Below are 20,724 nucleotides of genomic sequence, written 5' to 3'. Positions count from 1 at the left end.
CATCCACCCTCCTGCCCATTTCCCACGGACGCCATGTTTGATCTGCCTCCTTTTTTCCTGGCTGTTGTGGGGCCCTTCCAGTCTAGGATTTGGTTTCGTTTTCCTGTTGTTCTGACCTCCTCTGGCACTTGCAGAGCAAACACGGTTCCATAGCTCCTCTCTTCCTGAACAAGCACACGACACTCCCAAATGTGTTTTTGTTTTAAACACTTCTAGAGCACTGGGGGAAGCACGAGGAACAAGAAGTCTCCCCTATGCCTTTTCCTGCTTCCTCATTTATTATCCTACAAGAGAAAGAATCACCCTGTGTATCACCTGTGGGTGATACACAGATTTTTAGACAATTTAAGGGCTAGATTTCTGTCTCACTGTAAAAGCAGCAGAAATGCGCCTCAGAATTCCCTCCAGGGAATTGGACTGGTTGAGGCTGGGTGTGGGGTAGAGAAGGGAATCATGATTGAAGTCTCACCCCATTCTCACAAGAGTCTAGATTTTTCCACGTGTGACATGGACTCATGCAAGGAGTGCAGTCTTATTCAAATCAAAAATTTCCCTGCACCTATTTTGTCCAGAATAATATAAATTGTCAGTGTAGACCGTGGTCAGTAATCTTCAGTGAGGCCATCGTTATCGCCTTTTGTGCAGAAACTCAATTATTAATATTTTTAAGTGATAGTTTTTCATACATTGGAAGGTATATCTGAAAAATCTTTTCGTTCACCTAATTGGAAAATATTAGAAGTGAGTCTTCAACAAAATGATGTCATTAAAAACAAGGGAATTAGAACTTTGAATGTAAACTTTCCGTTAATGACAGAGGAAAAACAATAATCCTGACTATACTGCCCTTTTAAGGTCTGCTAAATACTGGGGGGGGTCGGACCAGCCTCAAGTTGCCCTTCTCAAGAGTGAAACCCATTGTCATGTGTGAGAATTTTCTCCCACCACCCAAAATGTGCCCTTACTATATTCATAAAAATCCATTTTGAAAACAAGTCAAATATGGCATATGACGCTGCCTTCTCTCAGAACAATACTCCCCCCAGATAATGAATAGGACTATTTTCCAAAGTGTCTTTTTATATACTGCTCATTACCTTTGAATTGTTTATGCACTTCAAGTTTATGCATAGTCTTAAAATCGGCCAAAGTGCTTAAAAGTGTTCATTTATTAACACGTGTCGTGAGACTTGCTCTGATAATGTTATGTTCACCGAAACCAAAGACATTTGCTTTTGACTTCGGTAATCCATACTGGGATGAAGTCCAGGATTATTTTGTAGCCAAAACTGTACAAATGTCCCTCCGCCTTTGTACCGTTTACGTCAATCAAGATGCTTCACAAGTTTGGCCTCTCAGACAAAATCAGGAAATTTCAGACAGTAACAACTGTCATAGGGAAGCGGTGTGGAGTACTAGGAAAAGATGGAGAGAATATTAAGCAGTGGAGAGATTGGGGGGCGTGGGGGGATGCCAGTAGATAGCAGTGAAGAGAAACATGCATGACAGAATAAAAAGAAAATAAGTGTAAAAAAAACAAAGGGTGTTAGGATGACGAGCAACAGGCAAGCCTCCTTAGCTTGGCCATAGTTTTAGGAAATTCCATTCGGTTTTCAGTTTTAAAATTAATAATTAGTTCTGTTTAAGGAGATAGTGAAACATCCTCTTAAAAATTACCTTCCAAGGAAACAGGGCCTTGTAACTGTGGAAGAAGACTTCTAAGGAATCAACCAAGTCTAGAAGTTTTCTTCAGGTGGCATTTTTTTTATCTGCCATGTTTCCGTATTTGTGAGTGATTCTTCCCCCAGCCTGGAAGATTCTTCCTCTTATTTGTCTATAACAGGGTGTAGGGGAAGGAGAGGCCTGTGTGTTTTCCTTGGATATTTCTGAATCCTTAACTTGCTCTGAAAGACAGCAGAGATAATATATATTGTCCAGAGGGTGCCTCTCCTTGCTGCCATTACTATGTCTCGCTTGTGAGTGGTCTGTTGGCCTTCTGCTGATGCCAGCGTTGTGGTCTTGAGTCCTCAGTAAATACTGACTCAACCCTCCGTGCACCCAGCAGTTAATAAATGCCTCCTACATGCCCAGCCCTATCGCAGACATTAGGGATATAAAGATGAATGAAACAGTGCCTCATTCTTACAAAACTCAGTTTTGCCATGGACCCAGTTAATTCAACAGCCTTGCTTGGAAATGTCCACTTGAGATCCCTTGCGAGTGCTATTCAGATGCCTTCAGATTTTGGCAAAACCACACGAATATTTTATAAGGCATGTTTTATCCACGTCTTCAAACCCCACACTACAAAGACACTATTGGATGGCTCTCCACAGGAGGATTGAAGTAAAATCTTATTCCTCTCTTCTAATTGTTGTGTGGTTTGGATCCATAGGAACAGTTGGGTCTTTTCACTGAAATGATTTTCCTATCAATTAAGCCAAGCAGTAAGTGTTCTGGCATACTTTAATATTGAGCTAACATCGGACGTCCCTGAATCTTTGTAATGAACATATTTATATAAAAAGTGTGAATATTTCTAGAAGTCATCTGGAAGCTCACAATTTCCATAATTATTCATATGCTCAGTTCCTGGATATCCATCACAAGGTAGAAAACTCAGAAAGTGGTAATACTTGGTGCCTCTGAAGCCCAGGAGAAATGCTATGTTGACTTGTCGTCTTTGACCCCGTCTGGCATGAGGGCTAGTCAATTCAGCGGTTGAGTTGATGGGGCCAACGCACCCAAGTTCAGTGTTTCAGCCTCTGCACAGACTATTTGGCTTTCAACCAAGTGCATTTCTCACTCTAGTCAGTTCTTTTTCAAGTGTCCAGCAAGGGTCAGGGCATATAGATGGCTCAGCCAAAATCTATCACCATCTTGGAAGAGACAAGGCAATGTGGGTATTTCATATCTGGGTAAATCAGTAAAGGGAGGGACAGTAGTTTTTTCTTACAGGGAGCCTGTTGGTTCAAGTACCCTGTTCATTTGGGTGAAAGTCAGATGTCTGCAAGTTGCAGAATTAACTCCCCATTAGACCCCCTCCCCCGATCCCGCCCAGCAGCGGTGACTGCTGGCTCCCTCCGTGTTGCCTACAGCCCTGGCCTCTGCCGGGCTCAGGAAGCTAGCGATCCGGGCTTAGTGGATAGCTACCCCCAGTAGGTAAGGCTCAAAGAGGACACAGCCTAAAGAGATATTTGGACCACACAGTTATTTTCTGTAATGAAAACCAGTTGCTGAATTTCCAGCTGCTTTTAGAAAATGGAAAGGTCAAGCAGTGTAGAGCCCGGGTTTCTGCACGTAACAACTGGCTGGAGCTGATTAGCTGCTCCTCCATTCCTTGTAGGCACGGGGCCTTCTCTCTGTCACACTCCCTACCTGCCCCACTCACTTACGTGCACTTTCTGCTGGGGCCCCCCGGTCAGTAGGTTTACCATACAGGGACCCAGTCTTCTTTTTAATAAACTTGACTGCCATTGCACCACGAGTCAGTGGTAGGCACTTCACCAAGGATGCAGAGATTATTAAATGACTGCCCACCCACACATTACATGGGAAAGCAACCCATTTGATGTTCCTTGGGGCCATTCACGCTCTGCAGTAAATAAATATCAGGCTACTTGTGTACTGGGTTCGTATGGGAACAATTTAAGGATGTGGATGAAGCAGAGTCGTCAGAATCTGAAATCCGACCACCTGAAGGACATGCTAATTAGTAAGTAGATTCCACTGCAGCCACCTGATATTTCTGCATCACAGATACTTTTGTTCCAACCAGAGGGTCCACCGAAGATTCACGCATGCACTAGTGCTTTGAGCTCAAGCCTGTCTTTGTTTTAAAAATAGAATTGCCGATTTCGTCGGCATCAGCTAGTCCCATTTTTTGTGTGTTCTCCTTTTAGCGGAAAAAGGAATGAAAAGTAATCCCTTCCAAAGTTCAGAATTTTGATTTACCATACCAGATTGACTAAAATCTTATGTTAGCCATTTATCCCCCCTGTTCATCATGGTTCTCCTTATATGAGAAGATCCTTAAATTTAAGAGGCGAGTCTGTCAGAAAGATGAACAGACGTACATCCTGTTCAATGCATTTGATTTCTGCCCTGTCATATATGGTGCCAGGGTCCTCACAAGCTGAAACAGCGGACCTGTGCCTGGGGCGGGGCTTCTGCTGCCCTGAGCAGATGTGTGTGCAGCATCCGTTTGGGGGAGGCCCCGGGGTAGGATGTGGTTGGCCACGCAGGCAAGGACTTCCTGGGGAGGGGCCCAGCAGCCCCACGGTCCCTCGGCAGTTTCTACCCACCCGCACAGTCGCTGCTCGCTGTTTGCTCTAGACCCCACCCTATGGCCTCCCCTTTCCCTGGTTCCCAGGCTCCCACGGCGGTTCTTCTGAGCACTGATCTCCACTGGCGCCACGAGAGGTAGAGACACGGCCTTTGGAACCACCGTTTCCCCTGGTCAGTGCAGACTGTCACTACACCCTGGAGGGGACTCCCACGCCAGCAGGAAGAGTGAGCGCACATCTCGAACTCATGCTGGCTTGCACAAGCGCTTTTACATCGTGCGAACTTGCGCTGCCTTTTCTATGTCTACAACAGTACGACTGGCAATACTAACCTAGCTCTCAGGGTTCTGGCAAAAACCACTCAGAGCCCCCTGGAAAATCAAGGGGGCATCTATCGAAATTAAAACAAAACCCAAAATGATGCTTCAGAGAAGGGGATTTCTGGGGGACCCAACGTGGTAGCAGTCTCTCGGACTTATACTCGCTCTGGCAGACCCCAGGAGAATTTTCCATTGCCCCTTCCAAGAAAACACAGGCTGCAGGGCCTGGAGGCTGAGGAAGGAACTTTGGTCTCAGTTTTGGTGAGCGCAGGGCAGGAAGGATGCCACAGACGGCCAGTCTGTCGAGGTCACTGTGGTCAACTGTGATTTAATTAACTGTACTTTAAAATGGGCAGGCTCAGGATCAGGACTTGTCAACATCAGATTCATAGCCCATGTTTCAGGGCCACATATAAAGACAGCAGAGGCAGGGAGGGGTGGGGGGAGAGGGAGAGAGAGAGAGAATCTTAAGCAGGCTCCACGCCGGGCGCGGAGCCTGATGAAGGGCTCCATCTCACAGCCCTGAGATCATGACCTGAGCCAAAATCGAGTGGGACTCTGAGCCAACTGAGCCACCCAGGCGCCCCCAGCCTGCTCTTTTAAGAATGCACGTTTCGTACCTATATTGAAGTACTCAAACACCCTCTAAAGGTTTTGATCCTGCTGCCCACTAAAATTACAATGGAGATTGAAGACATTTTTATGTATAGAACATAGTTCATATATCCATGTAAAGTTGGAGAGGCAACAGGGAAGCACACAAATGGACCTAATTCATCTGACTTTAAATTATGTGTCTTTGGTGCAAATTACAAATATAATCTGACTAAAGAAAACCCATATTTAAAACTAGACAGAAGAGCCCTCTTTCCCTCGAAATGGCTTCTTCTACACCCTTCCCCCGTACACCTAACCCCCCGCCCCCCACACGGCTCTTCTCTTCCCTCCAGGGCTATCCCCCAGCTGGAAACTGCCCTCTCCCCCTGGGCCCTCCGGCCTGTAGTGTCGCACGTCGCACGCGTCTCCTGACACCAGAAACAGCAAGCACATGGGCTGCAGGTTGTTTCAGAGACACTCATAGGGTAGCTGCTTCTCATCTGGACTCCTGTCTGTGTTTCCAGACTGTGCCCCCCCGCCCCCCCGCAGAGAACACTTAATTCAGATTGTACCAGTGAGCTCTATTTCTCAGAAAAAAAATTAATAAATTATATTTTCCAGAAAAATGCTACCACCCCAAAAATGAAACACTCACAGCTTTTTTACCTTCTAAAATCAAATCTCTTGGACCTCTTGAAGCTTGCAGCTGCCAGGAGAGTCATTCTTTTTTTTTTTTTTTAATACCACAGAAGATAGTGCATAAGGTAGCCGAGGATAGAGACCAGGGCAGAGCCAGAGTTTCCTGGCCTAGACGCCAGGCCGCTGTGATAGCGGAGAGCTTGATAATGGATCTGCTATTTATATTTAGTCTTTATCCATGTGATGGATCCGATGTAGGCGGGGGCAGAGGGGAAGGATCAGCTGGGTGAGTCCAGGTAATGCTCCCAGTGAACTCCAAGGTTAATTTACAATTCACTTAAACCCAGCTGGTTGTACACGTCTCTCTGTTAGGGACGAGTCCAAAGCACTGCTGTAACTAAGTTCTATAATAGCCCGTTGCTAGGCTTTCTGTAGAATACTTTTCTTTCCGGGTGCTTAAGAATATCATTCTCTATGGCCCTTTAGTGTCACTTAATAAGCACGGATGTGAATATATTCCAAAATAGATATTATTTAAGAATTTGCAAGATTTTGTGCCATAAATATTTTAGAGAGAGGCTTGCTAAAGTAAAAGGCAAGAAAAGGACACGATTCGGTGTCCCGGGGAGTGTTCTTAATTTGGAAACGGTACAGATCGTATTGAAGCTACGGGATGAAATAGGACAATTCCTATTTAATAATCAAATATCTAAACCCAAAGGTGAAGTTGTAATACAACCATCTGAAGAATTTGATATTGGAAATTTGCAGTGACTATTCAAAGATACTATGATAAAATTTACATGTCAAATCATTACATCTCATTTTTATTTGTCTATCATTATACGAGACAATGTGCTTTTTCCCAATTAATTTTAAATTCTCAGGAACTTTGAAGTTTTGAGTTTCCATTTAGTATAATAAATATTTAATATAAATGAGTTCTTCCTCTACTTTTATCACTTCCATATAAATCCGTACATTCCAGTAAATTAAAGGATACTCCTATTTATTTCATGGGAGGAATTATTTGAGTTGGTACCATTTGAGTATATACTAAAGCTGTTCTTTGCAAACTGCGGGAGCACCCACTTAAAAGGAAAAATATCTACATACGTGAATTCTAACATAACAGGATAAGAAATTATACATAGAAATGAGGCATTTATTAGGAATTGGATCCCAGTGTGCAGGAATATTAGCTTGATCATAAAGAATTTTCACTGTTTTTTTTTTCCTAAATGTAGACTCTCGGCAGTTTAACAAGTAAATATTTCATTAATTGCACAAAGTTTGGTTGAAGCATTGAACAAAGAATAAATATTTTTGTTAGAACTTGTTAAAAGGTTGGCTTTTTAAAAGCTTGTCATTTAGAGGACTGGGTCACACAGGGCAACCTCCCTGTCTTTTGCAAAGGTATGGAGTTGGAAATGAACTTGGAAATCAGGCTCCTGGGACCACGATTTGCATTTGATAGTTTAGCTTTGTGCTTTTGGATTTATTTAGAATGTTGTAACTGCTTTATTAGAAGGTTGCCCCTTTTCCCCTTTAATATGGAACATTCAGATGTTCCCTGAATTTGAAACTGGTGGTTATTATACTTTGGGAACAAAATTACTTTTGATGGGAACACATCTCTGAATTTTATATGCAAGTTAACAAATATAAATAACACTTTATTATACATTTAAAAATATTTATATTTAAACTTTTCCCACAACTTTCCATGTACAAACGAATTCTCTGATTAGACTCCCTGATCACCTTAGCAAAGAGTAATTGGATGATAATGGGAACATATCAGAAAGAGACATGAAGCAGAAACTAGAAAAGGAGATCAGGGCCTAAGCACACTGCATGCCCACATAGACGCTGTCAGAGTGTCACAGAAAATACAGTAGCGTGCATTCGAATCACCATTTGTTACAGCAGCTACATGGCAGGAGAACTTATGTGTAAGATTTTTCAGCATGAAGGGTGGGGATTGCTCAAAATTACGATTGCCTCAAAAGATGAAAATATATCAAAATGAGAAATTGAAGAAAATTCCTATTTGCAAAGAGTAAAACTTAAACTCGTTATTTTCCCTCACAGAAGGGTGTCTAAAGCACACTTGTCTTTTTCTTTAACAGATAATTCTGAAATAATCAGCAGACACGGAATGGAATGCCAAGAATCTGCATTGAGAATAACTAAACATTGTTACTGTACATACTATCCTGTTTCCTCCTCAATAGAATTGCCACAAACTGCATGCTAAATAAAGAATTAGTTCTTCCGGACAGACCACAACTGTAAGAAGCTAGTGCTGCTATATCATATATGAGTATTAAATATGGTATGCTTAGTATATTCCAACCTAAGATAGTTAACTACCTGCGACCAGCTGTGACGTTTAAAGACATAAAGGATAAAGTTTACTTTTCAAGGGTTTCTAAACATAGTTTCTGTCCTAGGAATATTGTCTTATCTCCATAACTATAGCTGATGCAGAAAAGCCCAACCAATGTACTCATTTCGATTGTGAATATTTCCAAGTTAGCAATAAACAATTAGCATTAGTTAAGAAATCTATTCCGAGGGCAGGTTCGATTCTAACGCCAATTACTGTCATTTCCTTTACCCACTGGATCAAAGAGTATGTTTCGCTTCTTCACGACATGAATGCTGCAGCAAAGGTGAGAAGTGAAGTAAAACTCACGCCTGTCCTACAGGCCTAAAATTTGAATGGAAATTCAAGCACAAGTACGGGGGACACATCACAGTGTGGTATTTGGTTTGCCCGGAGATGCCGCATTGAATCGTGTGATTCTAGAATAACATTAACTAGATTGAAAAAGAAACTTTGCACGGTATGAGCTTCATACCCCACCAAACAAAGTCTTGAAGGTATTATTTTACAAGTATATTTTTAAAGTTGTTTTATAAGAGAGACTTTGTAGAAGTGCCTAGATTTTGCCAGACTTCATCCAGCTTGACAAGAATGAGGCCCATGCCAACAGTCTAATCTAAGGGATTAGTTGGAAAAACTAATTCACCATCCGGTTGCCTGTTACAGAATAACTTCTAAACTAAAAACCTAGTCAAACAACGAAGCTGTAGGTGAGGAGATCTGTATAATATTCTAATTTAAGTAAGTTTGAGTTTAGTCACTGAAAATTTGACTGTGACTTTAATCTAAATTACTATGTAAACAAAAAGTAGATAGTTTCACTTTTTAAAAAATCCATTACTGTTTTGCATTTCAAAAGTTGGATTAAAGGGTTGTAACTGACTACAGCATGGAAAAAAATAGTTCTTTTAATTCTTTCACCTTAAAGCATATTTTATGTCTCAAAAGTATAAAAAACTTTAATACAAGTACATACATATTATATATACACATACATATATATACTATATATGGATGAAACATATTTTAATGTTGTTTACTTTTTTAAATACTTGGTTGATCTTCAAGGTAATAGCGATACAATTAAATTTTGTTCAGAAAGTTTGTTTTAAAGTTTATTTTAAGCACTATCGTACCAAATATTTCATATTTCACATTTTATATGTTGCACATAGCCTATACAGTACCTACATAGTTTTTAAATTATTGTTTAAAAAACAAAACAGCTGTTATAAATGAATATTATGTGTAATTGTTTAAAACATCCATTTTCTTTGTGAACATACTAGTGATTGAAGTATTTTGACTTTTGAGATTGAATGTAAAATATTTTAAATTTTGGCATCACCGCCTGTTCTGAAAACTAGATGCACCAACCATATCATTTTTGTTGGAGAAAAAAAAGAAATCCACCATTTTAATTCATGTCAGTCGACGTCTAATGACCATCTTATATTGTAGATTTGATAACCCCATCGAAAGAAAATCACATTCTAAGTGTGATCTTACGTAGTGCTTGTATTGTGGCATTTGTTTTAATTTGTGGGAAAGTATTGTATCTAACTTGTATTTCTTTGGTAGTTTCATCTTTATGTATTATTGATATTTGTAATTTTCTCAACTATAACAATGTAGTTATGCTACAACTTAACCTAAAACATTCAAACTTGTTTTCCTCTTTTCTTTTTTCTTTCTTTGTTATTTCACTTAAACTCATTGAAAACATAGTATACATTACTAAGAGGTAAATTACAGGAATCACTGAAATATTTTTGTAGACTAATTGTTGTCACGTTGTCTTTCGTTTCATGATTTTGATTTTTAAAATTATTAGCACACAGCTATTTTCAGCCCTTTAATAATGGAGCATCAAAAACATCACCTGTATCCCCAAATATAGAAGACTGTATTTTTACTATGATATCCATTTTCCAGAATTGTGATTATAATATGCAAAGAGTCATAAATATGCCATTTACAATAAGGAGGAGGCAAGGCAAATGCATAGATGTACAAATATATGTACAACAGATTTTGCTTTTTATTTATTTATAATGTAATTTTATAGAATAATTCTGGGATTTGAGAGGATCTAAAACTATTTTTCTGTATAAATATTATTTGCCAAAAGTTTGTTTATATTCAGAAGTCTGACTATGATGAATAAATCTTAAATGCTTTGTTTAATTACAAAAATAAAATCACCAATATCCAAGACATGAAGATAGCAATTCAACAAATACTGTAGTTAAGAGATGAACTCGCCACTTGTACGGGAACTACATTTCACTCTTGGTTTTCAGGATATAACAGCACTTCACAGAAATATTCTTTCAGCCATACCACTGGTAACATTCTACTAAATCTTTCTGTAACACTTAAAGAATTCCCTCATTCATTACCTTACAGTGTAAACAGGAGTCTAATTTGTATCAACTCTTATGTTTTGGTTGTAATATTCAGTTCACTCACCCAATGTACAACCAATGAAATAAAAGAAGCATTTAAAAGGATTTCTAGTCTTCCTCCTTTTTGTGTGGAGACGGATGGATAATTAGCCGAACGAAACAGTCTTCACATTCGCGTAGAAAACCTTTGGTGACTTCAAAGGAGAGCAAGCTCTGGTCTTCAAATGGGAGACTGATGGGTTTTGCTTTTAGGTTTGGCTTTTTAACAGTAAGAAAAGCAATTTAAAGGGATCATTTTAGAAGTTCTTCTGAAATTAGAAATAAAGATAAATCCCACCACTCGGCCCTCCTCTTCAGGATTCTGCCTGATAATGAAGAGAACATTAGTAACCAAATGGGAACAAAATATCCGTTTCATTAAGACAAGAAAGCGCCAACTAACCCACAGGACTGGCAGGCTTCTGACAAGAGCCTGACCAGATGACACGACACGGCTTACAGCTGTGGCTGCAGAAAGAGGCAGAATGGTGAGTCCTGTTCCCTGCAGACAGTCATGGCCAGGTGGGCTAAGGAGACAACAAGAGCTGAGCATGGCACCTGAGGGCAGGTGTTCGGCAAAGAGACCTCCCCCGCAAGGTGGTGCGCACCTTCTCTTCTTTCTCCTTCCTCAGCCCATTGGGCCCCACAGTATTTCCCAAGGAGGGTGGTATTAGCTGTTGGCTTGGAACGGTCCTTGTCATGCAGAGGTTGGCAGAAATCACCTCCTCTACAGGCCAAGGTAGGAACGGGGCTGGGGGGGGTGGGCGGTGGGGGCAGGAAGGTTTTTTTCAGGGCAGGTTTAAAGCCTCAGCCTTCTGAGTGGTTATGATACCCCATTAACAAGGGACAGTAGGAAACACAAACATCCAACAGATCAGGCAGATGCAAAATAAAGGCGCTTGTATTAAACTGTGCCATCGGGATTCGCATCTTTGTGGATGTTTGAAAAACTGGCTATCTCTCTGGATGAGCAATGTTTTTACTGTAATGCAGAAAAAAAGCTGCTTTCACATCAGATGCTCATGACAAGAAAACATTCTCTGTTAATAGTTAAGTTCAAGGTATCAACTTTGGGGAACAAGTTATCTTAAGGGAAAGATCTAAGACAAACTGTACTTAAAATTTTCACATCTGGTTTTATGAAGTGTCATTTCAATCAGTAGACTGACTTGTCATGGAACCACATCAGAATCGAAAGTGAAACTTAAACCCGAGCGAGTAAAACTAGTTCGCCTCTTCAGCATAGAAAATAGTTAAATATAAAATATCAGTTATTCTACAATTACCTGCCAATAGAGAAGGGCTATGTCAATTTTGGGGGGCTCAAATTAAAAATAATGCTTCAAACCCAGAAATATACTCTTCCGCTATTAATCCGAGTTCTTTTGTAACAGTTTAAAGATTTTAGGGCAGCCAGGCAAACCAAAATATAGTTCAATATTCTAATATTTGTAGGAATAAAATCCTGGCTTGCTAAAGAATGATTTCTTCCCCCCCAAAACACCCTAGTGTATCTAAAATAGTAGGCTTTTATTGCTGTTGGACTGCTCCATCTCCACAGAAATGACTGAGTCATGATGACTAAGTATGATTTATACAAAATGAAACATAATAATGATTTCCGTACATGCTCTTGGTGGGGGAGTTGGATGGCAGGAATGAGGATGGGGTGCAATTGAGAATATTCACCGGGGACCCACTTATGTGCCAAGTCCTAAGCTAAACGGTCTATGGAGGCTTTCAACAAGCCCATCCTGTGTCACTGACGAGAATTACTAACAACTGATAAGTAAATTCTCACTACTACAAAGATTCCTACTCAAGGCGTACAGAGATTCTGCTGTGAGAAGTAGCCTCATTCTGGATCAACACTACCTTTCAGGGTCTGCCCACGGGATGACCAAAAACCTCGGCCTGGCTCGTTCCAACTGCACGTGGCCTCACCATCTCCCTCTCATTCAGCTATTTTGAAAAACAACTGCCCACCCATTGGAGGCATCCCTTTAGCCACCACTCTCTCCCACAGTGTAAATGTCCTATGCGCTACTTGGCCTGTATTGTAATCAAACCCTTAAGATAGCCCCTCCAAATTTGGTGAAAACCCATCTAGATGTTTTCATGATAGGGTATGACCAGACAGTAACTTTGGTTCATATATGCTTGACATAATCCTTAGCATTACGAGGGAGCTATTACACCCATCAAGCAGACAAGAAACCAAGACTCAAAAATTAAGTAACTCTTCCAAGATGACTTAGAGTGGCAGAACTCTGAAACCCTGGCTCGTCTTAATTCAGGTTGACCCGAGTTGTATGTGTAGCATCCTCCGTGTCAAAATTTCAGAAAAGAATTCAGAGTAAAGCCTCCAACCAGGTTTAAGGTAAAGCTATAAGAACCCCTTACAAGGTTATATAAACAAGTTTTCTTCCCTATCACCAAAATATGATTTATGAAATGTTTTGAAGCTATGGCTACAAAGTACTCTTCTAGATTTAGGATGGAGCCCAATTCTTTATATTAGGACCAGAGGGGACTGGAAGGAAACTTACATTCTATCATCTCTCCAGTGTTACCGTTTTTTGTTTTGTGGTTTTTTTTTCATCAAGCTTTCATATGGTTCTCTTGAAATCAAAAATAACGAAAGCCATTGTGATTTTCTCAATAAGGACATGCCATTAAGTCAAGATGAAGCAGCCCCTGGAAAGAAAGGACTTCTGGATAAAGATCACACATGGGTCACATAAGCTCTAAAATCCAACTGTGTCCAGAGAGTCCGCCATGTTAGGTTTTAGTGGTGTTCCTTTCTCTGATAACTTGACTAGGGTTTTCCCAGGACTTTGGTTTATATAAACACAGGAAGAAGTTTACTTATCAGTCTTCATGTGTAAACTAAAATAGTCTAAATTAGGGAAGTTTACTAACTCTCCCTTTGCTAGAGAAGCCCTCCTTCAAATAGAGGTTACCCCACAGAAGCACCCTGGCGAAACAGAAGCTAGGTGCCCTAATTATTAGGGGCTCTCAGCTCCTGAGCTGCAGCTTCCAATAAGCTGTGCAGTGCAGAGCTGGGAAGCCATTCACTTAAAACCTGGGGTTTCTGACAGGGAGAAAAGTATGCTCCAAGTAGCACGACAGCTTAGGAAAGACCTTCTTCTGCTCTACATAGGTCCCAGCAAACTGATAGGATATACACAGAAATAACAAACACACTACAGATTAAATATCTGTTCAGAACTCTCAGACACACACATGGCACACGGTTACAGGGAGAGCAGCCTACCACATTATCATCCATAAACAGAATTGAGGCTCTTTCGCTTCTGCAGAAAGGGAAGATCAGGGTCGGCGCTTCACAACAGTCATTTGGTCAAGAGCAAAGTTTCCAGTCAGACTGGACTCTCCACTCTGCTTTCTGCAGCTTCTAAGTTTCAGTGTTTTTTCATCAGGAAGCTGGGGCTGACAATAGGATCTACCTCACCAGGATGTTATAAGGATTAAATAAAAGAAGATACACCGACCACAGAACAGAGCCTGACACGTGGCACGCTCTCGGTGAATAGGAGTTACCATTCTTAAAATAATATTAAAATAAGCTCTTGTGTTTCCCTGTAAATATTTATTTCTTCTTTCTAACCAAACATCTCTTGGCCACCTAGAGGCACCTCTTCTATTTCCTCGATGACAATTCATGTCAAAAGCTGACAGGCAAATTATAGGGAATTTATAATCACAAATAATGAGCCACATTATTGCTGTGGAAGCCTACAATTACTTCAACAAATGCTCACTGAGCTCTGACTGAGCACTGCTAAGCTGCTCAAGGGATGTGAACATGAGCAAAGTCCAATCCCTACCCTCAAGAAGCTTTCCATGAGGCAGAAAAGGAAGAATAAAGCTCGGGGCAACAGAGAAAGGATGAAGCCCGCTGTATGAGTCTCCGATGACAAAGCCCCATAGAGGGTAGCTTACGACAGAAATGTATTCTCTCACAGTTCTGGAAGCTAGCAGTCTGGAATTGAGGTGCTCACAGCACCCCGCTCCCACTGAGACTCTGGATAGAATCCTTCTGTGTCTCTTCCTAGCCTCTACTGGTGGCCATCAGTCCTTGATGTTCCTTGACCCACAATAGATTGCTCCAATGTCTACCTCTGTCATCACGTGGCCCTCTCCGTGCGCGTCTCTGTCTTAAAGCTATCTTCTTATAAGGTTACCAGTCCTATGGGATTAGGGCCCACCCTCATGACCTCATCTTAACTTGATTATAAATTACAAAGACCTTTTTTCCAAATAAGGTCACATTCACAGGTGTGAGGGGCTGGGAGGTCAGTAAATCATCCCGAGGGACACAATTCCACCTCCAACAACTAATAGGAGGCTGAATTAAGACTGGTTTCTATAGATCTCAAAGTATCAACAAAAGGGTGTGTGTGTTGCCTTTTCAGTAAAGAGATTCCACCTACATGATGTAACGTGATCAGTCAGGACCCCCAGGCCTCTTTTCTTTGTTTGCTTTGTTTTGTTATTGTCTGCAGAATGAAGCCTTTGGACTACAAGATCTCTAACTTCTAGATGCAATATTCTGTGAGGTAGTCAGCAACCTAACAGGTTCTTGACTAACCTCAATATTTATGTTACTTGGTAATGTTGATTTGCAAATCTATGTCATTGTCTGTAAGTTTTTGGTGATTGGATTAGTTTTTCTTAGCCCACACTGTGGGGACAGGCTCTTCCTTTCTTTCCACAGGCATGAGGAATTTCAGGAGCCTGGCACAAGAAGTCGCAGCCAGGCTTAGCTAGGAAGGCCAAGTGTTCTATCTGCAACAAGAACAATGATATCGAATATTTTCTATGTCCTTATATTGTGACAACCTCTTAGTATGACTCATCTCATTTAATATTTACAGGCCTCTATGGTTGATTCTATTGTTAGCATCCCAATTTACAGATGAGAAAACTAAGGACTGGAGAGATTAGATAACTTAACCAAAGTCACAAAGTCTGTAGGAAAATGGGCATTGAAACCAGGCAGTCTGGCTCTGGATCCACAGTGCTTTACTACCCCACTACCCTAAATGTGGGCCTTGAACCTGCCTCGGGAGAACCTGGGCACTTGCTAGAAATGCAGAATCCCAGGCCCCACCCCAGACCTACTGAGGCTGAATCTGCATTTTAGTCACATCTTTGGTGATTCACATGCACATTAAAATCTGAGAAGTGGCACTGTGCTAACCAGGGCCAACCGCCCTCTAGAAGCTCTGTGGACTCTACAAAGCAGCCCAATAGAAAACTAATACCAACACCTGACTGTTCTCATGTCCCTCTTCAATAACTACATTCAAAAGAATTGTGATTAATTGGATGCAAACTGTGGTCTCTCTGATTTTACTCCTGTCTTTTCTTCGTGTAACACCTAGTAACTTCATAAAATAGAAATCAGATCTCAGCATCATCCGAATCAGAAGTGGGTCCATGCCAGGTTTTGTGGGGTCTGAAGGTTATAAAATTGTGGGCAGAGGAGTCTTTAAAAATCCCCCCAAAATATAGAATTAAATATGAAAATAAATATACAGAAAAACATAAACAGCATGCCATTTTTATGAATTAACCATTTGACACACCTCTATAATATTTTACTTAAATTTTTAATGTATCTCTTTTTGATTACATCCTCCTAGGACAACACTTTTGTAATACCATTTTCTATATAGAGAACAGAAAGGTAATTCAATCTTCAAGCATGGTTGGCTACATTTTTTCTTAGTATTAAAGTTTTTGTATTGATAATCTAACATTCAAGTTCATACACACACACAGAGCTTATTGGACACTTACAGATTTGTACCCTACCAACACAAAAATTTTAGTAAGTTCTACTTTTCATATTTCTGATCTAAAAGAAAGAAAAATTATTGGGCATTTATAATTGCTTATATTTTGTTATCCTGACAGATAAGCATCAATAAAGACCAAATCCCCTGCTTAGAACCATATGCATCTGATGTCTAGAAGAGTTGTCCGTGAACTGTATACATATTCAGGATTTCATATACATCACATATACAAGACTTCAAATCATTTTTTCTCTTCCACTACCCATCACTTTGAGACCTGGGTGCTATAGGATACACTCTCACTGCAATGCAAACCTCTGGCCCTGAACCTTAATGTCATTATACCAGGTCAGGTGGTACTTATACCAAGATGGCTAGCAACAACATAACCACGTACAGAAATGCTATGGACCATATAATTATATTTCACAAAACCCAAGCTAGAAGTATCTCTGCTCAAAGTCCTCAGAGCCAGATCCCAAAAATGACTACAGCCACTCCAAACCCACCCCACAAAAGGCAGTGTGACAGAAGGGAAGTTAATTTGGAAAAAGACAGTGGCCCTCAACAACTAGAACTATGACCATATAAACGTAATGCTAGGCCCACTGCTAGGGATCCTCCCAGGTTCTGGAAAGGACTCATGCAAATAAGAGGTCCTAAAGCTTAAGCTTCATTAGTTTCATGGTATATCTGCCTCTATCCTCTACGTAAAAACCAAAACAAGGGGCGCCTGGGTGGCTCAGTAGGTTAAGCGTGTGCCTTCAGCTCAGGTCAGATCTGAGTCCGAGGATTGAGCCTGGTATAGGGCTCCCTCCTCAGTGGGGAGTCTGCTTCTCTCTCTCTCTCTGCCCCTCCATCTGCTTGTTCTCTTGCTCTCTCTCTTTCTCAAATAAATGAATAAAATCTTTAAAAACAAACAAGCTCCAATATTCAATGGTTTTCCACTGCTGTTATGATAAAAGAAAAAAAATCAAAGATGACAGAGTTAATAGAAAGATATTCCATGCTCATGGATTGGAAGAACCAGTATTGCTAAATTATCTAAATATCTAAAATATCTATACTACCCAAAGCAATCTACAGATTTAATGCAGTCCCTATAAAAGTGCCAACAACATTTTTCACAGAACTAGAAAGAATACTACTAAAATTTGTATGGAACCACAAAAGACCCCAGAGAGCCAAAGCAATCTTGAGAAAGAAGAACAAAGCTAGAGGCATCACAGTCCCAGATTTATGAGAAAGATGTAATAATCAAAACAAGATGATACTGGCACAAAAATAGATACATAGACCAATGGAAAAGAACAGAGATCCCAGAAATATGGTCACATTAATGGTCATACTTACATGGTCAATTAATCTACAACAGTGGAGGCAAGAATATACAATGGAGAAAAGACAGTCTAGTTAACAAATGGTGCTAGGAAAACTGGACAGCTACATGCAAAAGAATGAAATTGGACCACTTTCTTATACCATACACAAAAATAAACTCAAAATGGATTAAAGACCTAAATGTGAGACCTGAAACCATAAAAATCCTAGAAAAAAACAAAGGCAGTAATTTCTTGGACATTAGCTGCAGAAATATTTTTCTAGATACGTCTCCTCAGGTAAGAGAAACAAAAACAAAATTAAACTATTGGGACTACACTGAAATAAAAAGCTCTGCACACCAAAGGAAACCATCAACAAAACAAAAAGGCAACCAACTGAATGGGAGAAGATATTTGCAAATGATATGTCCAATAAGGGGTTAATATCCAAAATATATAAAGAACATCTACAACACAACACCAAAGAAATAAATAATCCAATTAAAAATGGGCAGAGGACCTGAATAGACATTTTTCCAAAGATGACATACAGATGGCCAACAGACACATGAAAAGATGCTCAGCGTCACTAACCATCAAGGGAATGCAAATGAAAACCACAATGAGATATCACCTCACAGCTGTCAGAATGGCTAAAATCAAAAACACAAGAAATAAGTGTTAGTGAGGATGTGGAGAAAAAAGAACCCTTATGCACTGTTGGTAGTAATGCAAATTAGTGCCATCACTGTGGAAAACAGTATGGAGGTTCCTCAAAAAATTAAAAATAAAAATAACATGTGATCCAGTAATTCCACCACTGAGCATTTACCCAAAGAAAACAAAAACACAAGTTTGAAAAGACATATGCACCCATATATTTACTGAAGCATTAAGTAACAACAATTAATATATGGAAGCAACCTAAATGTCCATCCATAGATGGCTACAGAAGATGTGGCATATACATTGGAATATTACTCAACCATAAAAAAAAATGAAATCTTGCCATTTACAACAACATGGATGGAGCTAGAGGGTATAATGTCAAGTGAAATAAATCAGCCTGAGAAAGACAAATATCGTATGATTTCACTCATATGTGGAACTTAAGAAACCAAACAAATAAAGAAGAAAGACAAACAAAAAAAAGTGACTCTTAAACACAGAGAACGGTGGTTGCCAGACGGCAAGTGGTAGGGGCTGTGAAATAAAGGGGATTAAGAGCACATTTACCTTGATGAGCAATGGGCATATACAGAATTATTGAATCATTCTATCACATACCCAAAACGAATATAACATTATATGTTAATTATGCTTCAATTTTTAAAAAGTGGGGGAAAAGGAAAAATAGGAACCAAAACAAAACAGGATCCAATATTCAAGGGTTTTCCCCTGCTCTTACGGTAGAATCCAAACCCTTTACCCTGGCCAACAATATCTCCAACCTCATCTGATATCATAGTCCACTGTGCTAACGACTGTCCAATCTCTCAGACCTCTTTTCTGTTTCTCAAATATCCAGAGTCCTTTCTGCTTCATGAATTCCTGTTCCTTTGCATGAAATGTTCGTCTTCTCCCTCTGGGCATGGCAGCATCATCAACCAACTAGAATTTCACTGGCTACAAGAGCTGCTTTGTCCAATGTCACCTCCTTCCCCCAGCATGGCCTTTGTCCAGTTGATTGAGAGAGGTGTGTACAGACCCAACTTTGCCCAACTGGAGGCAACACTGAAGGGTCATCTCTCACTCCCCATAGGGTAGGCTGAGGCCTTTGTTGAGACTCACAGCCCAACTTCTCCCTCTGCCCAATCCTTCTTCCTTCCCCTCCAAACGGCTTGGAATCTCTACCTCAGACTCTGCTACTCAGGGAATCCAAATTTTGATAGAGAGGCAAATCTACCATTGATTAGTTCCATTGTTCAAGCATTTGATTTCCTTTTAAATTGATGCAAGAAATATATTTAAAGCCACAATTTGATTCTTTTTGACAAAGAAAATTGTTTGCTTATAAAAACGTCTTGCCTGAGAGAGCACTAAATTAATCATAGAAGAAAATGGAGAATGATAAGAAAGAAGTCAAAACTGAAGTATTTTTTATTATATATCCCAAAATATGGCAACATCCCACCTACTGTAAGGGGAGATACAGCTTTTATTTTAAAAAGACACTAGTGAAAGTCATGTTTAACTTGGTCCAAATTTTTACTCTCCGTCTTTTATATTCCTGAGCCCTATGTCAATTCTTATTTGAAAAGAAACCAGAAAAATGATGAAATTGGTTCTTATGAAAGCCGAGTATCTTCACATAAGGTTAAAGCGAAGGTTGCACTTGGTAAATACAATCCTGGAGCCAGATTCAGTTACAGAACACAAGGAATATAAAACTCCAGAAGGTAGCCTGCTCGACTTGTCACAGCCATGTCAAAACTATCTGAAGTGATTCTATATCATTCACAGTGTTTGCAAGCTGAAGCAGGTCACACCTGGGAATTAATGCAGTGGGTATATGCACTCTTCATGATAAAAGCCTCCATTAAGACAGCAAGGAATAATTAAGGAAACATATGCACATAATCAATACTGAAATTATCCCAATTCCTCCAAGAGTCATCAATATGTTTCGAATAAAAACCACATATTTGGTGGTTCTGCTCTGGCAAATACCTTTACAGAGATCAAATAACATATTTAGTGCCCCACTGGCTAAAAACGTGGAGACTATAACTCATGTATTCCACCCACAGGAGCCGCTGGGGCAGACGGGAAGCCCTCTGCTGAGCACTGTGCAGGCTGACACCAACCTCGCGGCATTCTGTGACATTACGAGGCAGCAGAGCATTGTGGTTAGGAGCACGGCATTGGTAGCCAAGCTAGCTGTGATCGAATC

At 40.3% G+C, this 20,724-nt stretch overlaps 1 protein-coding gene across 8 annotated transcripts in view; it reads left to right on the top strand.

Annotated features, from left to right (window-relative positions):
- The window catches only part of MBNL2 (muscleblind like splicing regulator 2), a 155,802-nt gene extending 145,055 nt beyond the window's left edge, over nucleotides 1-10,747 (top strand). For all 8 annotated transcript variants that reach the window (XM_073894380.1, XM_073894381.1, XM_073894384.1 and 5 more), the window contains one exon: nucleotides 7,975-10,747. In XM_073894380.1, coding sequence (XP_073750481.1) covers nucleotides 7,975-7,989 — 15 coding nt within the window. In that variant the 3' untranslated portion in view covers nucleotides 7,990-10,747. The remainder of the gene's footprint in view (nucleotides 1-7,974) is intronic.
- The last annotated feature ends 9,977 nt before the right edge of the window (nucleotides 10,748-20,724 follow it).

The sequence above is a fragment of the Callorhinus ursinus genome, unplaced genomic scaffold (genome assembly GCF_003265705.2).
Source record: "Callorhinus ursinus isolate GAN/ISIS: 27379988/994484 unplaced genomic scaffold, GSC_fseal_2.0 scaffold7, whole genome shotgun sequence".
NCBI lineage: Eukaryota > Metazoa > Chordata > Mammalia > Carnivora > Otariidae > Callorhinus > Callorhinus ursinus.
The sequence above is the reverse complement of the archived record's forward strand: the minus strand, read 5'-3'. Positions and strand labels throughout refer to the sequence as shown.